This window comes from Epinephelus moara, chromosome 23 (genome assembly GCF_006386435.1).
Source record: "Epinephelus moara isolate mb chromosome 23, YSFRI_EMoa_1.0, whole genome shotgun sequence".
Taxonomy (NCBI): domain Eukaryota; kingdom Metazoa; phylum Chordata; class Actinopteri; order Perciformes; family Serranidae; genus Epinephelus; species Epinephelus moara.
The window spans coordinates 20,677,328-20,691,859 of record NC_065528.1 but is presented as its reverse complement, the minus strand read 5'-3'; the positions used below and the strand labels follow the sequence as shown (position 1 = coordinate 20,691,859).

The window sequence follows — 14,532 nt, the reverse complement described above, 5'->3', positions numbered from 1 at the left end:
GATGGAGCTGACAGACAGACAGACAGACAGACAGACAGACAGACAGACAGACAGGTGGAGCAAGTGGCAAATTGGTATGAAAGCTGGTTCAGGGCATATTCGTCCATTTATGAATAAATATGGAGTGGAAACGCTCATGCATGTGCACCAACTTCCTGTGTTGACATCCTGTTGCTAGGCTACATCTTCTTCTTCTTCTTTTTCTTCTTCTTCTACTGTTTAATGGGGACTCGCGGGACCTGGCGGGACCCAATCCAAATGCAGCCCTCTATGTCAGAGTACAAAAGTTACCCGGGCCATGGCCCCCCTGGCCCCCCCGGTTCCGCGGTCTATGCATGTAGTAACTATCAACCTTTTAAGGATCCTACTTTGCTGGTAAATCCTCAGTCTCCACTGTGTGTTGATCTACTGACTTTATTGACCACATATGGTATCAGTCTGCTTGATGTGGCACAGACAAGAGGTGTCTATACGCACCTCTAGCTCCATATGCACACAGCAGGCGAGTCCTTCTCTGGCTACATCCTCTATGGCATCTCTGGTCAGGCCGTAGCTGTGATCCCCGTACTGCGCGGTCTGGATAAACTTACCCTACAAGGCAATTTTCAGAATGAGGGGAAAGAATGAGAGAACATTTCAGTGCACCACTTTACAGCCCCACTGTTCACACACAGTTATGAGCCTCATTCATCTCCTAAAGTGGGCATAATATTTGACATACAAACACGACCCCGGCATGTTTGGTCAAGATTAACAGCCTAAAGTCATTTGCCCACCTGTGAACTGAACTTTTGACACTGGTGGTCAGGGAAGATATCGCCCTTTTTGTTACTTCTCACACACGACCTCTGACCTTCTGACTGTCGGCTCTGTGGGCAGTTTTATTTGAACAGGATAATTTATAACACCAAACTCACTAAAACAAATAATTCTTTTTCTTTGGTTTGTGGTAGGAAAAGTGAATGCAGACATATAAATAAAACTGAAACCATCTGATCCAAAGGAAACGGTTATCTTGTCTAAATTCCATTACATTTACCTAATTTTCAAGCTCTTAGTACAAATTATCTCTATAAATATTATTTTAAAGGGGAACTATTATGCTCATTATCAGGTTCATATTTGTATTTTGGGTTTCAGCTAGAACATGTTTACGTGCTTTGATGCTCAAAAACACTATTTTCCTCATACTGTCATACCGGGGCACTTTTTACTGTGAAAAATTACCAATAAAAGCTTCTCAAGCTTCTGAAATCTCATTTCAGCAGGAGTGAGATCCCAAACAGAGGAGATATTTAAAGGTATACTACACAGGATTGTTGGTTATTGTTCGTAAACATGCTCGCCAGAGAAAGTGAAAGTAAATCCCAACCTCAAATTCACTCTCTTGGTGTTTTGCTTGACTACATTTGCATCTTTTTTGGCGCTGTGTTTCCTGGATATCTGCTGCTTATGGTCGGGCACCTCTTTATAAAGCCCTGACGTCACCTGAGCGCTGTGAGCGGACACGCCTATAAACGTCCCTAACACGGAAAAGAAGAAGAAAACAAGAAAATACAGGCAGAGGGCAGAGTCTGTGCAAAAAACACACTGCCACACACTTCTAGTGGGTCATAGGAGATGATTCAGAGGGATTACTTCAGTATGAGTCTATACATTGCACAGTATATCTTCCACTGGCAACCAAGGTTACATGTTTCCCTGAAGTTAGCATGTAACTACATAAATGAATGGCTGTATCATAGTACAACAGCACTTTGTACCTTGAAAAATCATTAAAAAAAAAAAAAAAGCTTCTGACCATAATCGGAAATGTTCCAGCAGGAATCTGATCCAAAATAAGGGAGAAATAAACAACACTGGTAACCAAGATTACATGTTTCCCTAAAGGTAGCATGTGGCTACATGAAGGAACAACTGTATCAGAGTATAACAGCACTTTGTACCTTGAAGAATCACCAATAAAAGCTTCTAATCACAACCAGACACCAGGGGCAGAGCTAGGACAGGGCAAGACTAGGGGCTAAGCCCAAAGAAGCTAGAATGTGTGCACTGATATTTTGGGGCGTTTCATGTGCTGATTTTTAGGTGTTCTATGTTTCAAGTGAATGTGAATCACTTTCTGTGGATGGCGGCTGCCGCTGGCTTTTCTGGAAAAATGTTCTAATATCCACTTTGAGGTAACTAGTCATACAGCAACTAGTCACGTCCTGCGTCCCACTTGACTACACACAACAGAAACTGTTGTCTCGCGCGTCACTTCAAACAAGCTGCCTACCACTAGTCTCTCGACCAGACTCCTTGCTTTCCTACACTTCTCAGGGATTTTGCCATTGGCCAACGCGTTGCAAACCATGGGTTGGATTGACAGATAGATTGGCTACAGGAAGTATAAACAACAAAGCACTCACAACTGTTAGCTATTTCACATATTTGTATTGACTTTATATGTAATCTGATTGGGAAATAACACAAAGTTTAAAAAAACAAAAAAACAAAAACAAAAAACGGGGCTTTGGAAAAAAACACCCATGGCTTAAGCCCCAAAAGCCACCCCCTAGCTCCGCCCATGCCAGACACATTCCAGCAGGAATCTGATCCAGAATTAGGGAGAAATTAAAAACACTGGCAGCCAAGATCACGTTTCCCCAAGTTAGCATTCAGCTTTATGTAGCAGTGTAGGATAGGTAATGTAAAGACTTAAGACTGTAATGTGCCTGGAGCAGATGACCAAATACAGACATCTATTACAAGCATTGGAAACAAGAGTATTCAGACTGCTCTGCAGCATGAGGTTTTTGCTCTCAGGGATTACTTTCACATATGTTTACCTCATTATTTGAAACTTTGGCCACATTTGATGTGAACATCCAACATTATGACAGAAAATAAGGTAAAAGCATAATAGGTACCCTTTAGCTTTTTGAAACCTGAGCAAATTGGCTTGATTTCTTATAAAAACATGGAAACAAAGAAGGCAATGAGCACCAAAAAAGGAATGGCCCAAAAATTGAGTAAGAAATTAGTAGAAAATAGAAAGTTAAAAACAAACAAACAAGAAAATGACCTGGAAAGGGTGCTTGAAAATAATAGTAATTCTGTGATATAATTTTAAAATGTAATAATAATAATTAGCAATATAGTTTTCCCTACTTTTTTCTTTTCCCCTAGTTTTTAAAATTGTTTTCTAAATCTATTTTCTTTCTAATTTGTGGGACTTTTGCTTATTGCCTTTTTCCCCATGTGTTTGAAAGAAATAACACCAATTTGCTCAGGGTTCAAAGGTTTAAAGACTTGCAAAAGGCATCTAAAAGCAGCACAAGTAAAATGGTGTTGCTCCAGGTTTCAAAGGGTTAAATTGATGTGTTTTTTTTTTTTTTTTTTTGCATAATTTTTCCCTGAACCCTATTTTGACTGTAATACTGTGGTTTTTACATTTAAAAATCACTGCAACTAGAGGGCACAGACTTTGTAAAATCAACATTGAAACTTGCCCGTCAATTAAATTGGCATACTGTAGGTCACGTAGCAGTTCAAAGAGGACCCAAATGCAGACTAACAGGCTGGTTGAGGTTTTTAACAAAAAGCGAGCTTTAATACAGCCGACATAAAACATCCAGATACAGCAGATAACTGAAAGTCCAAATGAAAGCAGAACGAAAAATAAACTGAAAACCAACCGGGAAAAATCCAAACATGAGATATCAGGCAGGAAAAGGAGCATGGACGACATCAAGAACACATGGACGAGCACAGGAATAACGCAGGGATGACCACAGACGAACTGAAAGAACAAAGGGAAACACACAGGTATATATACACAGAAAACTAATCACAAGACACATCTGGATTAGAAAGGAGGGAAATGGAGGTTGACTAACAACGAGGGTGGAGCAAACAAGACTAATACAGAACAGGTGTGAAGGGAAGACTCTGGGAACAGGGAAGGACTAACGAGACAGGTGTGACAGAGAACACACAAAGACAGGAAGTAAAACCTTCCTAAATTAGATAGTTAAAAGCCATTCAAACATTCAATGACAAACACAACTCTTGTGACTCCATATTACCAGAGTTGGATGCTATTCAGACACAACTGCGCAGCAGGTGCTCCTTGTGTTTACATCACAGTAAAGAGTATAACAACAACCAAGGACCGCTGATTGTGGTTAATTCTGAACAGCCACGAGAAGTGGTTTCAAGAGGTTATGATTGTACAGTTAATGAAAAGCACATCTGAGTGGAAGGAATGAAGAGAAAGAGGGCAGCTGACACATGAAAGGCGAGAGCATGAAGACTAAGAAAGGACGTACAGCAAAGCGATAAACCAAGTAGCTGGCAACAGACGAACGAAGGGTGAAGGAGAAGAATGGACGAATCAAGTAGAGGGAGGGGCAGACTGTAAAGTTAACCTGATCCACTTCCTCTGTTGGGCTACACAAAAGGAATCAATTCCAGCATCAAAGCCGTCGCTGTGTAAATCATTACGTGACCCAGACCTCTATCCATCATCCCCCCGCCGCTCTTACGTAACAGGCAGCTTGACAAGAAGGACAAGATGGAAAACAAATGTGTCCAAGACCTCAGCGCCCATTTTTCCAGGAGCGTATCTATGTCCCCAGCTCAATATCCTCTTAATATGACTCATTAAGGAGACCTTTCAAGGGTTTCTTTGTTCTCAGCAATGTTTATTTTCCCTCCGTCCAATGTTCGGTGTATATTTCCCTGGGCCAATATGTTTAAATCTCCCACCTACCGCTTTGAGCCTACTGATATTATACTCCTTGATATCTCCATGTGGCTGAATGGATTTTTACCATTTAAACTGCATCTGAAACATCTGTATCCCTTCGTTCTTTTGCAATCTTAACTACGTAGCTAGCCCTTACCAATCTTTTACAATGGTAGCTTATATCAAGAGACATATGACCCTGGGAATGTATCCTCGTACCCCCTTTCTCAGAATCAAAGGAAAAAGTGGGTGTAATGAACGAGATCCAGTTGCTGTTGATTAACACAAGTAAAAACTGATAATAAACATAAACCGTAAATCAAACCTGACTCTGGCAGTTGCTGACCCTCTCAGAAAAGATGTGTAGGCTATTTTATGTTATTTTGACCAACGTCTGCATATTGATGACATTAAAACCCATTATCTCTCTGCGTCCTCGTCAGTCGTCTCAGACTAATAATCATCACTTGCATGGCAAATGTTGTGGGTGATGCTGCGATAAGTCACCCTTAATTTTGTTTTTAATTAATATAGCCATTACACCTCATCAAAAATGCTCAATTCAAATAAATGTATCTTTGCTAATTGAAATATCAGCCAGTTAAAGTAAAATCAATCAATCCAAGTAAAACTAATTATCTCAACTACTCAACTCATTATGGCCAGCAAGTGAATTCAATTTGAAACTTGCTGAGAGAGTTGCGTGACTCAAGCACACACACACACACACACACACACACACACACACAAAAAGCTTTCTAAAACCCAGCGTACATTTAATTAACTGGTGGTGAGTGCTACTCTGTTTGCATGACTTATGACAGAGTGCACAAAATTATGTGAGTCCAGAACCTATTTTGTTCTCATGTGGTCACTCATACAGTCTGCGATGTACAAAAAAGCTTCATGACAAGCTAACGTACCATGTGAATCATGTTCTGGAAGTCTTCCTCACTGACAAAATGGTAATCAACTCCATCTTCCTCTCCGGAGTAGGGCCCCCTAGTGGTGTGACACACTCTGTGGAGAAAGACAGAAACATAAAATGTGAAACGCAACAACTGTCACACCTGCAGCCACTAAACAGGAGCAGTATGGGGGCTATGAGCTGGTAGAAGACCACTGGATTTCTGTTACATATTAGACAGTAAATCCTTTGACTTGCATAATGCTGCATTGTTTTGCCCCCAGAGTTTTAGGGTAGGTTCACTTTTGTTAGTTCTACCTTAACACAACACTCACATATGTGTGTTAAAAGAGTTATTGATCTATGCGACCTCTCCAAACTGAATGTGAGATGCTCTTCTGCTGAGACTACACAGTAAGAAATGCGGGACACTGTTGCAAGCCCAGACCTTATTTCATTAAGAATTTACTCAAGTTTTTGGATTCCTGTTCATGAAAACAGACTTTGATTTCAGCACATAGCACTGGAGCTACAGAGGTTAGGGACAGGACAGGACACATAACTACATCATGAGTATAAAAGTATCAAGTCGGCCTGAATCCTTTTTAGTTTGGAACAATTAAAAAATCTTTGTGGGGGGAGATTTCCATGGCCTTTCATATGAAAAGCGATATAAATCTTACTTATTTAAGCTATTAATTTTATCAATGCACAGGGCATCAACAGAGAGGCCGAGGCCGTGTTTGGTCAGGTTATGGTTTCATAACATTTTGCCGGAGGACTACAGCTGCGAATTAGCCGGCTGGCTAAAACTGGCACATTTACAGTAATGTTGATTAATGTGTACTGTCCTTTTTATAAATAAAATAAACTGAAACTGAAGAAGCAAGAGACTCTTCGTATTATATATGTCTTGTACATAAACTGCAATTTTTAAACTGATCTGTCACCTGCATCCAGGCGCTGTCTCCATGTCACACAACAGACTACAACTACCAAGACCACAAACTAGCAGCTCAGCGCTGGATTGCATTTGTGCTTCTGCGGTAATTTTATTCACCTCACAGACTGATTTAGCGTATCACGTGCAACATACAAACAAAGGAGGAGCTCTGTGTCTCTCTGAGTGTTGATGGAGAAACTGTGAGTGAGTGAGTGAGTGAGTGAGTGGGGCTGAGCAGTGCGGAAAGTGTGAGTGAGGAGAGATGCACACTGGTGTGTGTTATGTAACGCAACTGGACCCTATCTTGATATGAACTTGTCGTCTAAATTTATATCTTGCTTAAAAATATATAGATATATTGTACATAGTCGTTACATTGCCCAGACCTAACACAAAGTGGATAATTGGTGATATGGAGGGTGAAGTCCTCCTTTAATATCAACTTCAGAATATCTGGCCTGGTCTATCCTTTGATGTATTTGGGAGCAGATGGCTCCTATTTTTCCCATGACTTAATATGTATATCACACATTAATTTATATCATCAATAAAGAGATGCTAGTACGGAGTAACTCCCACTGAGAATCAACAACTCCACTTTCCAGTATGTGCAGCTTTTAACTTCAGACTCAACTGTCTGGTTAATATGTCGAGCAGCTGTTTGACTTCCACAGCAGTAAGTAAAAAACACAAAGGAGAAAACTGATACAAATAATTGTTTTACTTGTCACATTACTAATGGTGTTACCAGCTGTATCTTGGGAGCAGATTTCTTTTGAGAGCTTTACTGTCTCAGTTAATATGTTTAACATGTTTAGCTTCTTAAATATCAGTTTGAGCAGATGTATTATTTCATCATATGACAATTATATAATGTAAATTTACAGTTAAATCTACTGAATTTAGTCATTCATTTTAGTACCAATTTAAGTACTACTAATCATGTGACACTGACTTGAAATACATGTACAGAAAGTTTAAGACTGACCCGTAGGCAAAGTATTCGTTCAACTCCCGACACAGTCTGTGAGCCAGCTCTTTCCTCCCACAGCCTTGAGGACCAGTGAGAACCAGCATGGGATATGGAGAGTCTGCACTGGGCATAGTGCTGCTTGGAGACACACAAACACAGAGGCTTATGATCACCTTTATAGGTCGGTTCTCACTGAGATGAGCAGCAGTTAAATACATTAAGCCATGAAGCCAGAGTACAAACGTCTCCAGTCATGAAAGCCACTCCTTCAGTCAATACAAACGAGAGCCTTGTGGGCAATATGCATGCGCTCCTTCTAGGAAGCACAGAGGAGAATGTTAAATTGACTGTAGCTGCAGCATTTTATTTGCTGATGATGGATGTTTTCAAAAAAGTGCTGATGCATGAACAATTTTTTTTTCTTTTAGGGAGTAGATAATGTGAGCAACACAGACTCACTGCAGATAAAATGCTGCACACGTTCGAAAGCAACTGTCTCGATGGTTGATTTCAGAAGGTGTTTACGATTATGACTCATCAACACATTTGACTGTAAACCCTCACATTTGCCTCTGTCAGCATTTGGTATTATCCTTTTTCATTTCATTGACAGTTGACATTATAGTAACTTAATCCACTGGGTGGTTTTATCTCACATTCAGGAAACAAGGCAAAGGGCCATCCAGAGGTCAGGCTATCAAACACAACTCTATGTTTGCACTAACCTGTCATAGAGCACCTGGGGCTGCATCAGCTGATACACCAAGTTGGTCATGTGATCCCTGGCTGCCATCACATCCAAAGGAGGGTCATACTTGTTTACTGATGACACCTGGGATTTAAGGTTGGTAATCAAGGGACAAATAAGCAATCCCACATCCATGGAAATTATAACAGTCGAATTAGGTTGATGGCATTTGATCCCTACACTTTGTTTTAGCTCTGTGTCAACGCTCTGGGTTGTTTGTATTTTTTTAAACCAATCACAGTCGACTCGGGTGGTGCAAAGACCAGTATGCAGCCACGGCGCCCTTGCAAATTAGTGTTGGGAGATAGCGGAACAGGAGGAGAATTCTGTCTGACATAGGTGGCCAATGGCAGGCCGATGCTGTGTTCACACTACAACTGACAAAGCAACAGCCTACAAGTCATTTTCAAAAGAAACTGGTGACATGAAGCTACAAAATGATGCCTGACCAGACTGTTTGAAATAATGGATGTAACTACCATGACGTCACCTAGACAACTGGTAATTTGGGCATCCCCATCTTGGGTTTTCGGAGCCAGAAGTTACCATATTTGGACGGGAGGGTGGAGTTGTGGAGGAGCGAGGGGTGGGCCTGACTTACAGGCTGTAGCGACACCTTGCAGAGAGCCTGCCATTCAGGAGGCCCCGCCCTTAAACATGCATAACTTTATGCCTTAACAAAATGAAAACAGATGAGTAATATCAAAATTCACCCCCATACAGTTGCCATGAACTAGTAAATTAACTATAGCAACCAAAACCATTTTTGCACCAGGCTTTAAACATGTTTATTTCTGCTGTAAAGTTGGTCATTTTAACATGGAGGTCTATGGGGACTGACCATAGACTGTGGGATTGACTTGCTCCTGGAGTCAGCCGCAAGTGGCCATTTGAAGCACTGCAGTTTTTGGCACTACCTCATTGGCTTCATTTTTCAGCCTTGTAGGTTGCTTGTATTGGGTTGTTTGTATTTCTTTAAACCAATCATATTCATCCTGCATGGTGCTAAGCCCAGGATGCAACAATGGTGTCCGGCAAGTGTTGGGAGATAGCAGAAGGGGAGTAGAATTCCAAAATAGGTGGCCAGTGGAAGACCTTTGGTGTGTTCACACTACAACTGACGAAGCAGGTTTCAAGGTAAGCAGGTAAGCAGATTTCAAGTCATTTCAGTTGATCTGTCCAGTTTTCAGTGCTCCAAGGATGCAGTGAGGTGTATATCAATCATATTTTTTGTTTCTAGCCGTGGTACTGTGGTATTTAACGTAGGTAGTTGACACTATGTGAGCACTGAGTATTGTGGTGAACATCAGGATGCAATGGGGCGGCGAAATGTGATGTTAAAATGGGGCTCAGACATTTCAGTCGAGGTACGTTGTTGCAAGCAGCAGACACACACAAACCCAGGACTACATAAGTACGTGAACAAGCACCTGAGCAACACTTTGAACGGCAACTCTGCAATAATGTAGCTGGCCATGCTGTTGCATTGTTGCTCATAGTGTAAACAGATCATTAAAAACATAGTGTAAACAGATCATTATACACATAGACTACCTCCTGTGAGCCAGACTAGTGGCATTTTAGCTTAAATAAGGAGTCAGTGCAGTATCCTTATTTAAACTGAAAGTCCGGCCTGTTGAAACACTGTGCTTATGCTGTGAACTTCATTATGTTTATTCGTACCTTTTCTTCTGCGGTGACTTTAACTTGGTCCAGCACAGTTAGATGTTGAAGGAGGAAAATGACTGCCAGTCTGTAATCGGGCTGCTCCTATCAATTACATTCACATGGCATATATTACAAAATATATGATGAATCTAAACTACAAGCACAAACATTCATCAACTTTAAAAAGCCACAAACAGATGGAAGTCATCATTGAAGCTCAAGTGCTTACAGGCTGGGTACAGAATATATGTGGACTAAATGAAATGCATGAAACTTTTGGCATACACAGTATCTCTCCACATATTAAATAAATGTTCTCATACTAGAACCATGTGGTCAGTGAAGGGTTGGGTTACCTGTACAGGGTTGCCAAGCAGGTTCAGGTCCCTCAACAGGACAAGATCATGGATGTGTTTGCACTCCTGTATTTCATTAATCTGAAACAAAACCACAAAGTCATGCAGTGCAATAGTTTATTTGAAGTTAATATAATTAAGTTGTTAAGTGTAAGATTTCATTCTCAACCTTGTCAACGACTACAATTATGTCAGATTAGAATTTTGTTGTATTTTAGAGCATACTTGAGTTGGAGTCTGCTCATTGTTTTTTTTCATAATCTGAAAATGTGTTTGACTTTGTGTCGAGCATGAGGACTTTAGGATTGCACCTCTGCTCTTTGCAGATGATGTGGCCCTGTCAGCTTCATCATATCGAGACCTCTAGTACGCACTGCGGCAGTTTGCAGCCGAGTTTGAAGCAGTCGGGATGAGAGTCAGCACCTCCAGGTCTGAGGCAATGGTACACTGCCGGGAAATGGTTGATTAACCCTTTGGGCTGGGTGAGAGTTACTGCCTCAGGCGAAGGAGCTCAAGTATCTTGGGGTCTAGCTCACGAGAGGGTAAGATGGAGCTTGGGGGTTTGGCGCTGTGTAAGCAGTGATGTGGGTGCTGCCCTAGACCGAGCTGAGCCAGAGGGCAAAGCTCTTGATTTACCAGTCAACCTATGTTATGACCCTCACCTATGGTCATGAGTTTTGGGTAGTGACTGAAAGACTGAGATTGTGGATACAAGCGACTAAAATGAGTTTCCTGTGTAAGGTGGTTGGGCTCAGCCTTAGAGAAAGGGCGAGGAACTGAGCTATCTGGAGGGAGCTCAGAATAAGGCCGCTCCTCCTTCGCATTGAAAGAGGTCAGCAGAGATGATTCGGGCATCAGGATGGAGATGGATTTCATAATGTTTTAAACCTATGTGACTTTCATGTGTGATTGGATTCCTATTTTTGTGAATCTCTGGTGCAAATCAATTTTTTTCTGAACTTAAATCTATATTGACTTAATCACGTTAAGATTTAGGCCAACATATATGTGCTGTTAACCAAGGTTGTCTCAGATCAGTACCAGGTTTTTCTCCAGATTGATGGAGCCCAGTAGGTGTAGATTCTGGAGGCCAGACAGACTGGTGATGCGGTTCAGAGACAAGTCCAGAACCTGCAGATTCTTCAGATTCTCCAACCCCTCAATCCTCTCCAGCTGGTTCCCCCTCTGGACATGGACAGGAAAGAGGACATATTTAAAGAGGCATGTACATGATATTCATGAATATGCATGTACACCTAAGTGGCTTCCAACGCACAGCTCTGCTTCATATACAGTCAATGTGAATAAATATTAAGGACGTGCCATGGTCGCTCTGCAGGGTGCCTGAACCCTCTTTCCCCTCAGTGCTGAGTTGAGTGGCAGGCCTGCCTCTCTTTGCTAAATCCTGACAGGTGAGGACTGACAGCCAAACAGCTGGCGAGGTGCTAGCACAGCATGCTAACCAACTAAAGAACCAGACCTAGGCACTCCTCCCTTGTCAGGGTCCCCCAGCCTGCTTCTCACTCCATTCCACTGACTAAAGTTGTTATCTAGCCGTCTGGCCACACCTCGTCCTGCTCTTGCCAAGCATGTTGCCTGGCAGAGGGCTGTTGTCAGTGGGGGCGGGTGACTGCGCTGGTCCCTTGAAGCTCTGGGTCGGCGCTGTGATGGGCTGGGAAACAGGCCGGCTGACAGGGTTGTGCTGTTTAGGGAGCCAGCATGTGAGGAAGTGGGGTCAGGGATGGGATTAGATGGATGCTGGATGGACAAGGTATGAGCGAATGTGTGTGTGGGTGTGTGTGTGTGCGCTGAACTTGGTCCAGGCTCACTCAAACACCAGCAGCTGGTCCCAAAGCAAAGCTACAGACAGGGGCAGACACAGCCAGACCGATGGCTGCTGACAATGAGGAAACACTGATAAAGGACATAACACGCATGTGCACACACACACACACACACACACACACACAAGCAGAAAGAGAGACAGAGAGAGAGAGTGAGAGAGAAAAGGCCTGCTGTTGGACCATATGGTGATTCTCGATCAGGGGGCCAAGGTTTTACTGAATGTAAAAATGCAGCCAAAAACAGAGACATAAAGAGAAAGACAGGGAGGAGAGAATAGAGAGGCAAATATAAACAGGTAAAATTTAGCATACATGAGGTAAAACACACGCAACAAGAAAGATCAACTCCAAAATAACTCCTACTGTGTGTGTGCGCGCGCTCAGATATAACACACAAGGAGGGAAACAATCTCCGAAGCAAAGCCATGCATGTAAGTGGAAGCACTGCCAAGCGCTGGCTAAGAAAGACAAATGAGATTTCTGTTTAAAATTCATGTTTTTAAGTATCTGCTTGAATGTACTGCATGTATGAATGTTTGTGTGTGAGTGTGCGCTCTGTTTAGTGCATTTCTGACTGTAATAGAGAGTAGGACCTACAAGGCAGAGGTGTGTGAGAGGCAGGCTGTCCAGGCCGCTGATCCTCGAGATCTTGTTGTGTGCCAGGCTGAGATGGGTGAGCTTGCAACATTGCTCGAGACCACTGATCTCACTGAGGCTGTTGTCTGAGCATGCGCATGTTAAGGGGAAAACATAATGCGGTATATTTTTATAGACATGATCATATATAGGTAAAGAAAAAGCTATATGGTGTGTGTGACTGACAGAGAAAGAGGCAAAGACAAGGACATAAGAAGTTCAAGTACACATGGATGAATGTAAGCGTCTCTCAGTAAGGATACAGCCCAGATCCAGGTAACTAAGGGATGAATAGGCTGACAAATCCTTCATTTTCGTCATACAGTTGTGAGAGAAATTGACCTCCTGACAAAAAAAGAAGCAGCACACTATTAACAAAAGCCATGAAAGTGTTCAGTACATCTCACTGAAGAAATTCTCCGACCGAATCCATAGAGTATGGGAAAGGAATTTTCAATTTGCTAAAGTTCACTGTCGTTCAAGGGCAGTTAATGCCTTGTAAGCATATTCAAAGAGACTACAGATGGGCTATGGAAATCCAGGCCTATCTTGAGGGAATAGCACGAGAAAGTGAAGCCCTAGCCACCAATCAAATATGGTCTTATCCTGTCAGCTCAAGGTCCTGCGTTACTTTTAGGTTCTTGGGCGGCTGGAATCCAAAGAAGCTGGAGATTTCGTTGTGAGAGGCATCCAGGATGGCGAGGTAGGGCATATGGCTCACACAGGATAAATCTGGGAGTTGAGGAAAGAGTATTGGATCAACGGATAAAGACAGGGTCAGAAAAGTAACATATTCAAATGTGAATGAATCATGTCTGAATTACAGCTCTTTCAAAGTAGTCACTGGCTTCTATAAATAGCAGGTCTGTAATAGATTTAAAGGGGACCCATTATGTTCATTTTCAGGTTCATACTTGTATTTTGGGTTTCTACTAGAACATGTTTGCATGTATTCACCCTCTGTCTAATACACTTCATTTTAGCACGTTTCTTTACATCCCCCTCAAAAAAAAAAAAAAAAGCCCAGTCCAAGTTTTCCGGGTCTCCCATATCTGAGTTCTCCACCTCTCTACACCCTCATTGCACCTGGGGAGTAACTGTAACAGAGTAGAGCACCACTTTCTGCCATGAAAAATCACCAATTAGAGTTTCTAAACAAAAATCTGCACATTAAGACATGCTCCACCAGGAATATGACCCAAAATCGGGGAGAAATTTACAACATCGGCAACCAAGACAACATGTTTCCCTGACGTAAGCATGTAGCTACATGTAACAGTGTATTTGCAGCCTGAGAATAATTTCAATGAAGTACAGTGGCACTTTCTCACCAATAGATTGAATCACAATGTTTATTTACAGTAACTTCCAGGTAGAAAACCCCCACATCATGTGCATAAAATCATATGGTGCAGAGCAAATGCTGCCTCAGTTACTAAGTTTTTAACCACCTAAAAATGGACCACTGAAGACATTTTATCAAAGCCACAAGACTCCACTGACAAAAACAGTAATTTTACTTCGCAAAACAGAGAGCTGCTGGTCTGCCTCGAGTTTCATCGGTGAAGCGAAGCAAATATTTAAATATAGCTTACACTTACACTGATATTGGTGGATGTTGGTGAAGCGTCTTAGTCATCCAGGTCATGGTAATCATAAGTGCTATTTCATAGACAACTGGATTTGTCTTTATTTCTTGAAGATGTTTCACTTCCCATCCAAGAA

The 14,532-nt window shown here is 41.9% G+C and overlaps 1 protein-coding gene across 3 annotated transcripts in view; it reads right to left on the bottom strand.

Annotated features, from left to right (window-relative positions):
* The window catches only part of lrguk (leucine-rich repeats and guanylate kinase domain containing), a 29,014-nt gene that overhangs the window by 11,901 nt on the left and 2,581 nt on the right, over positions 1-14,532 (bottom strand). The window contains exons 4-13 of one of the 3 annotated variants that reach the window (XM_050036393.1): positions 13,439-13,539; positions 13,071-13,152; positions 12,769-12,893; positions 11,369-11,512; positions 10,328-10,408; positions 9,987-10,073; positions 8,281-8,387; positions 7,571-7,717; positions 5,656-5,752; positions 478-591 (exon numbers count right to left, since the gene is read on the bottom strand). In XM_050036393.1, coding sequence (XP_049892350.1) covers positions 478-591; positions 5,656-5,752; positions 7,571-7,717; positions 8,281-8,387; positions 9,987-10,073; positions 10,328-10,408; positions 11,369-11,512; positions 12,769-12,893; positions 13,071-13,152; positions 13,439-13,539 — 1,085 coding nt within the window. The remainder of the gene's footprint in view (positions 1-477; positions 592-5,655; positions 5,753-7,570; positions 7,718-8,280; positions 8,388-9,986; positions 10,074-10,327; positions 10,409-11,368; positions 11,513-12,768; positions 12,894-13,070; positions 13,153-13,438; positions 13,540-14,532) is intronic. The other 2 variants (XM_050036394.1, XM_050036395.1) reach the window with 2 other exon arrangements.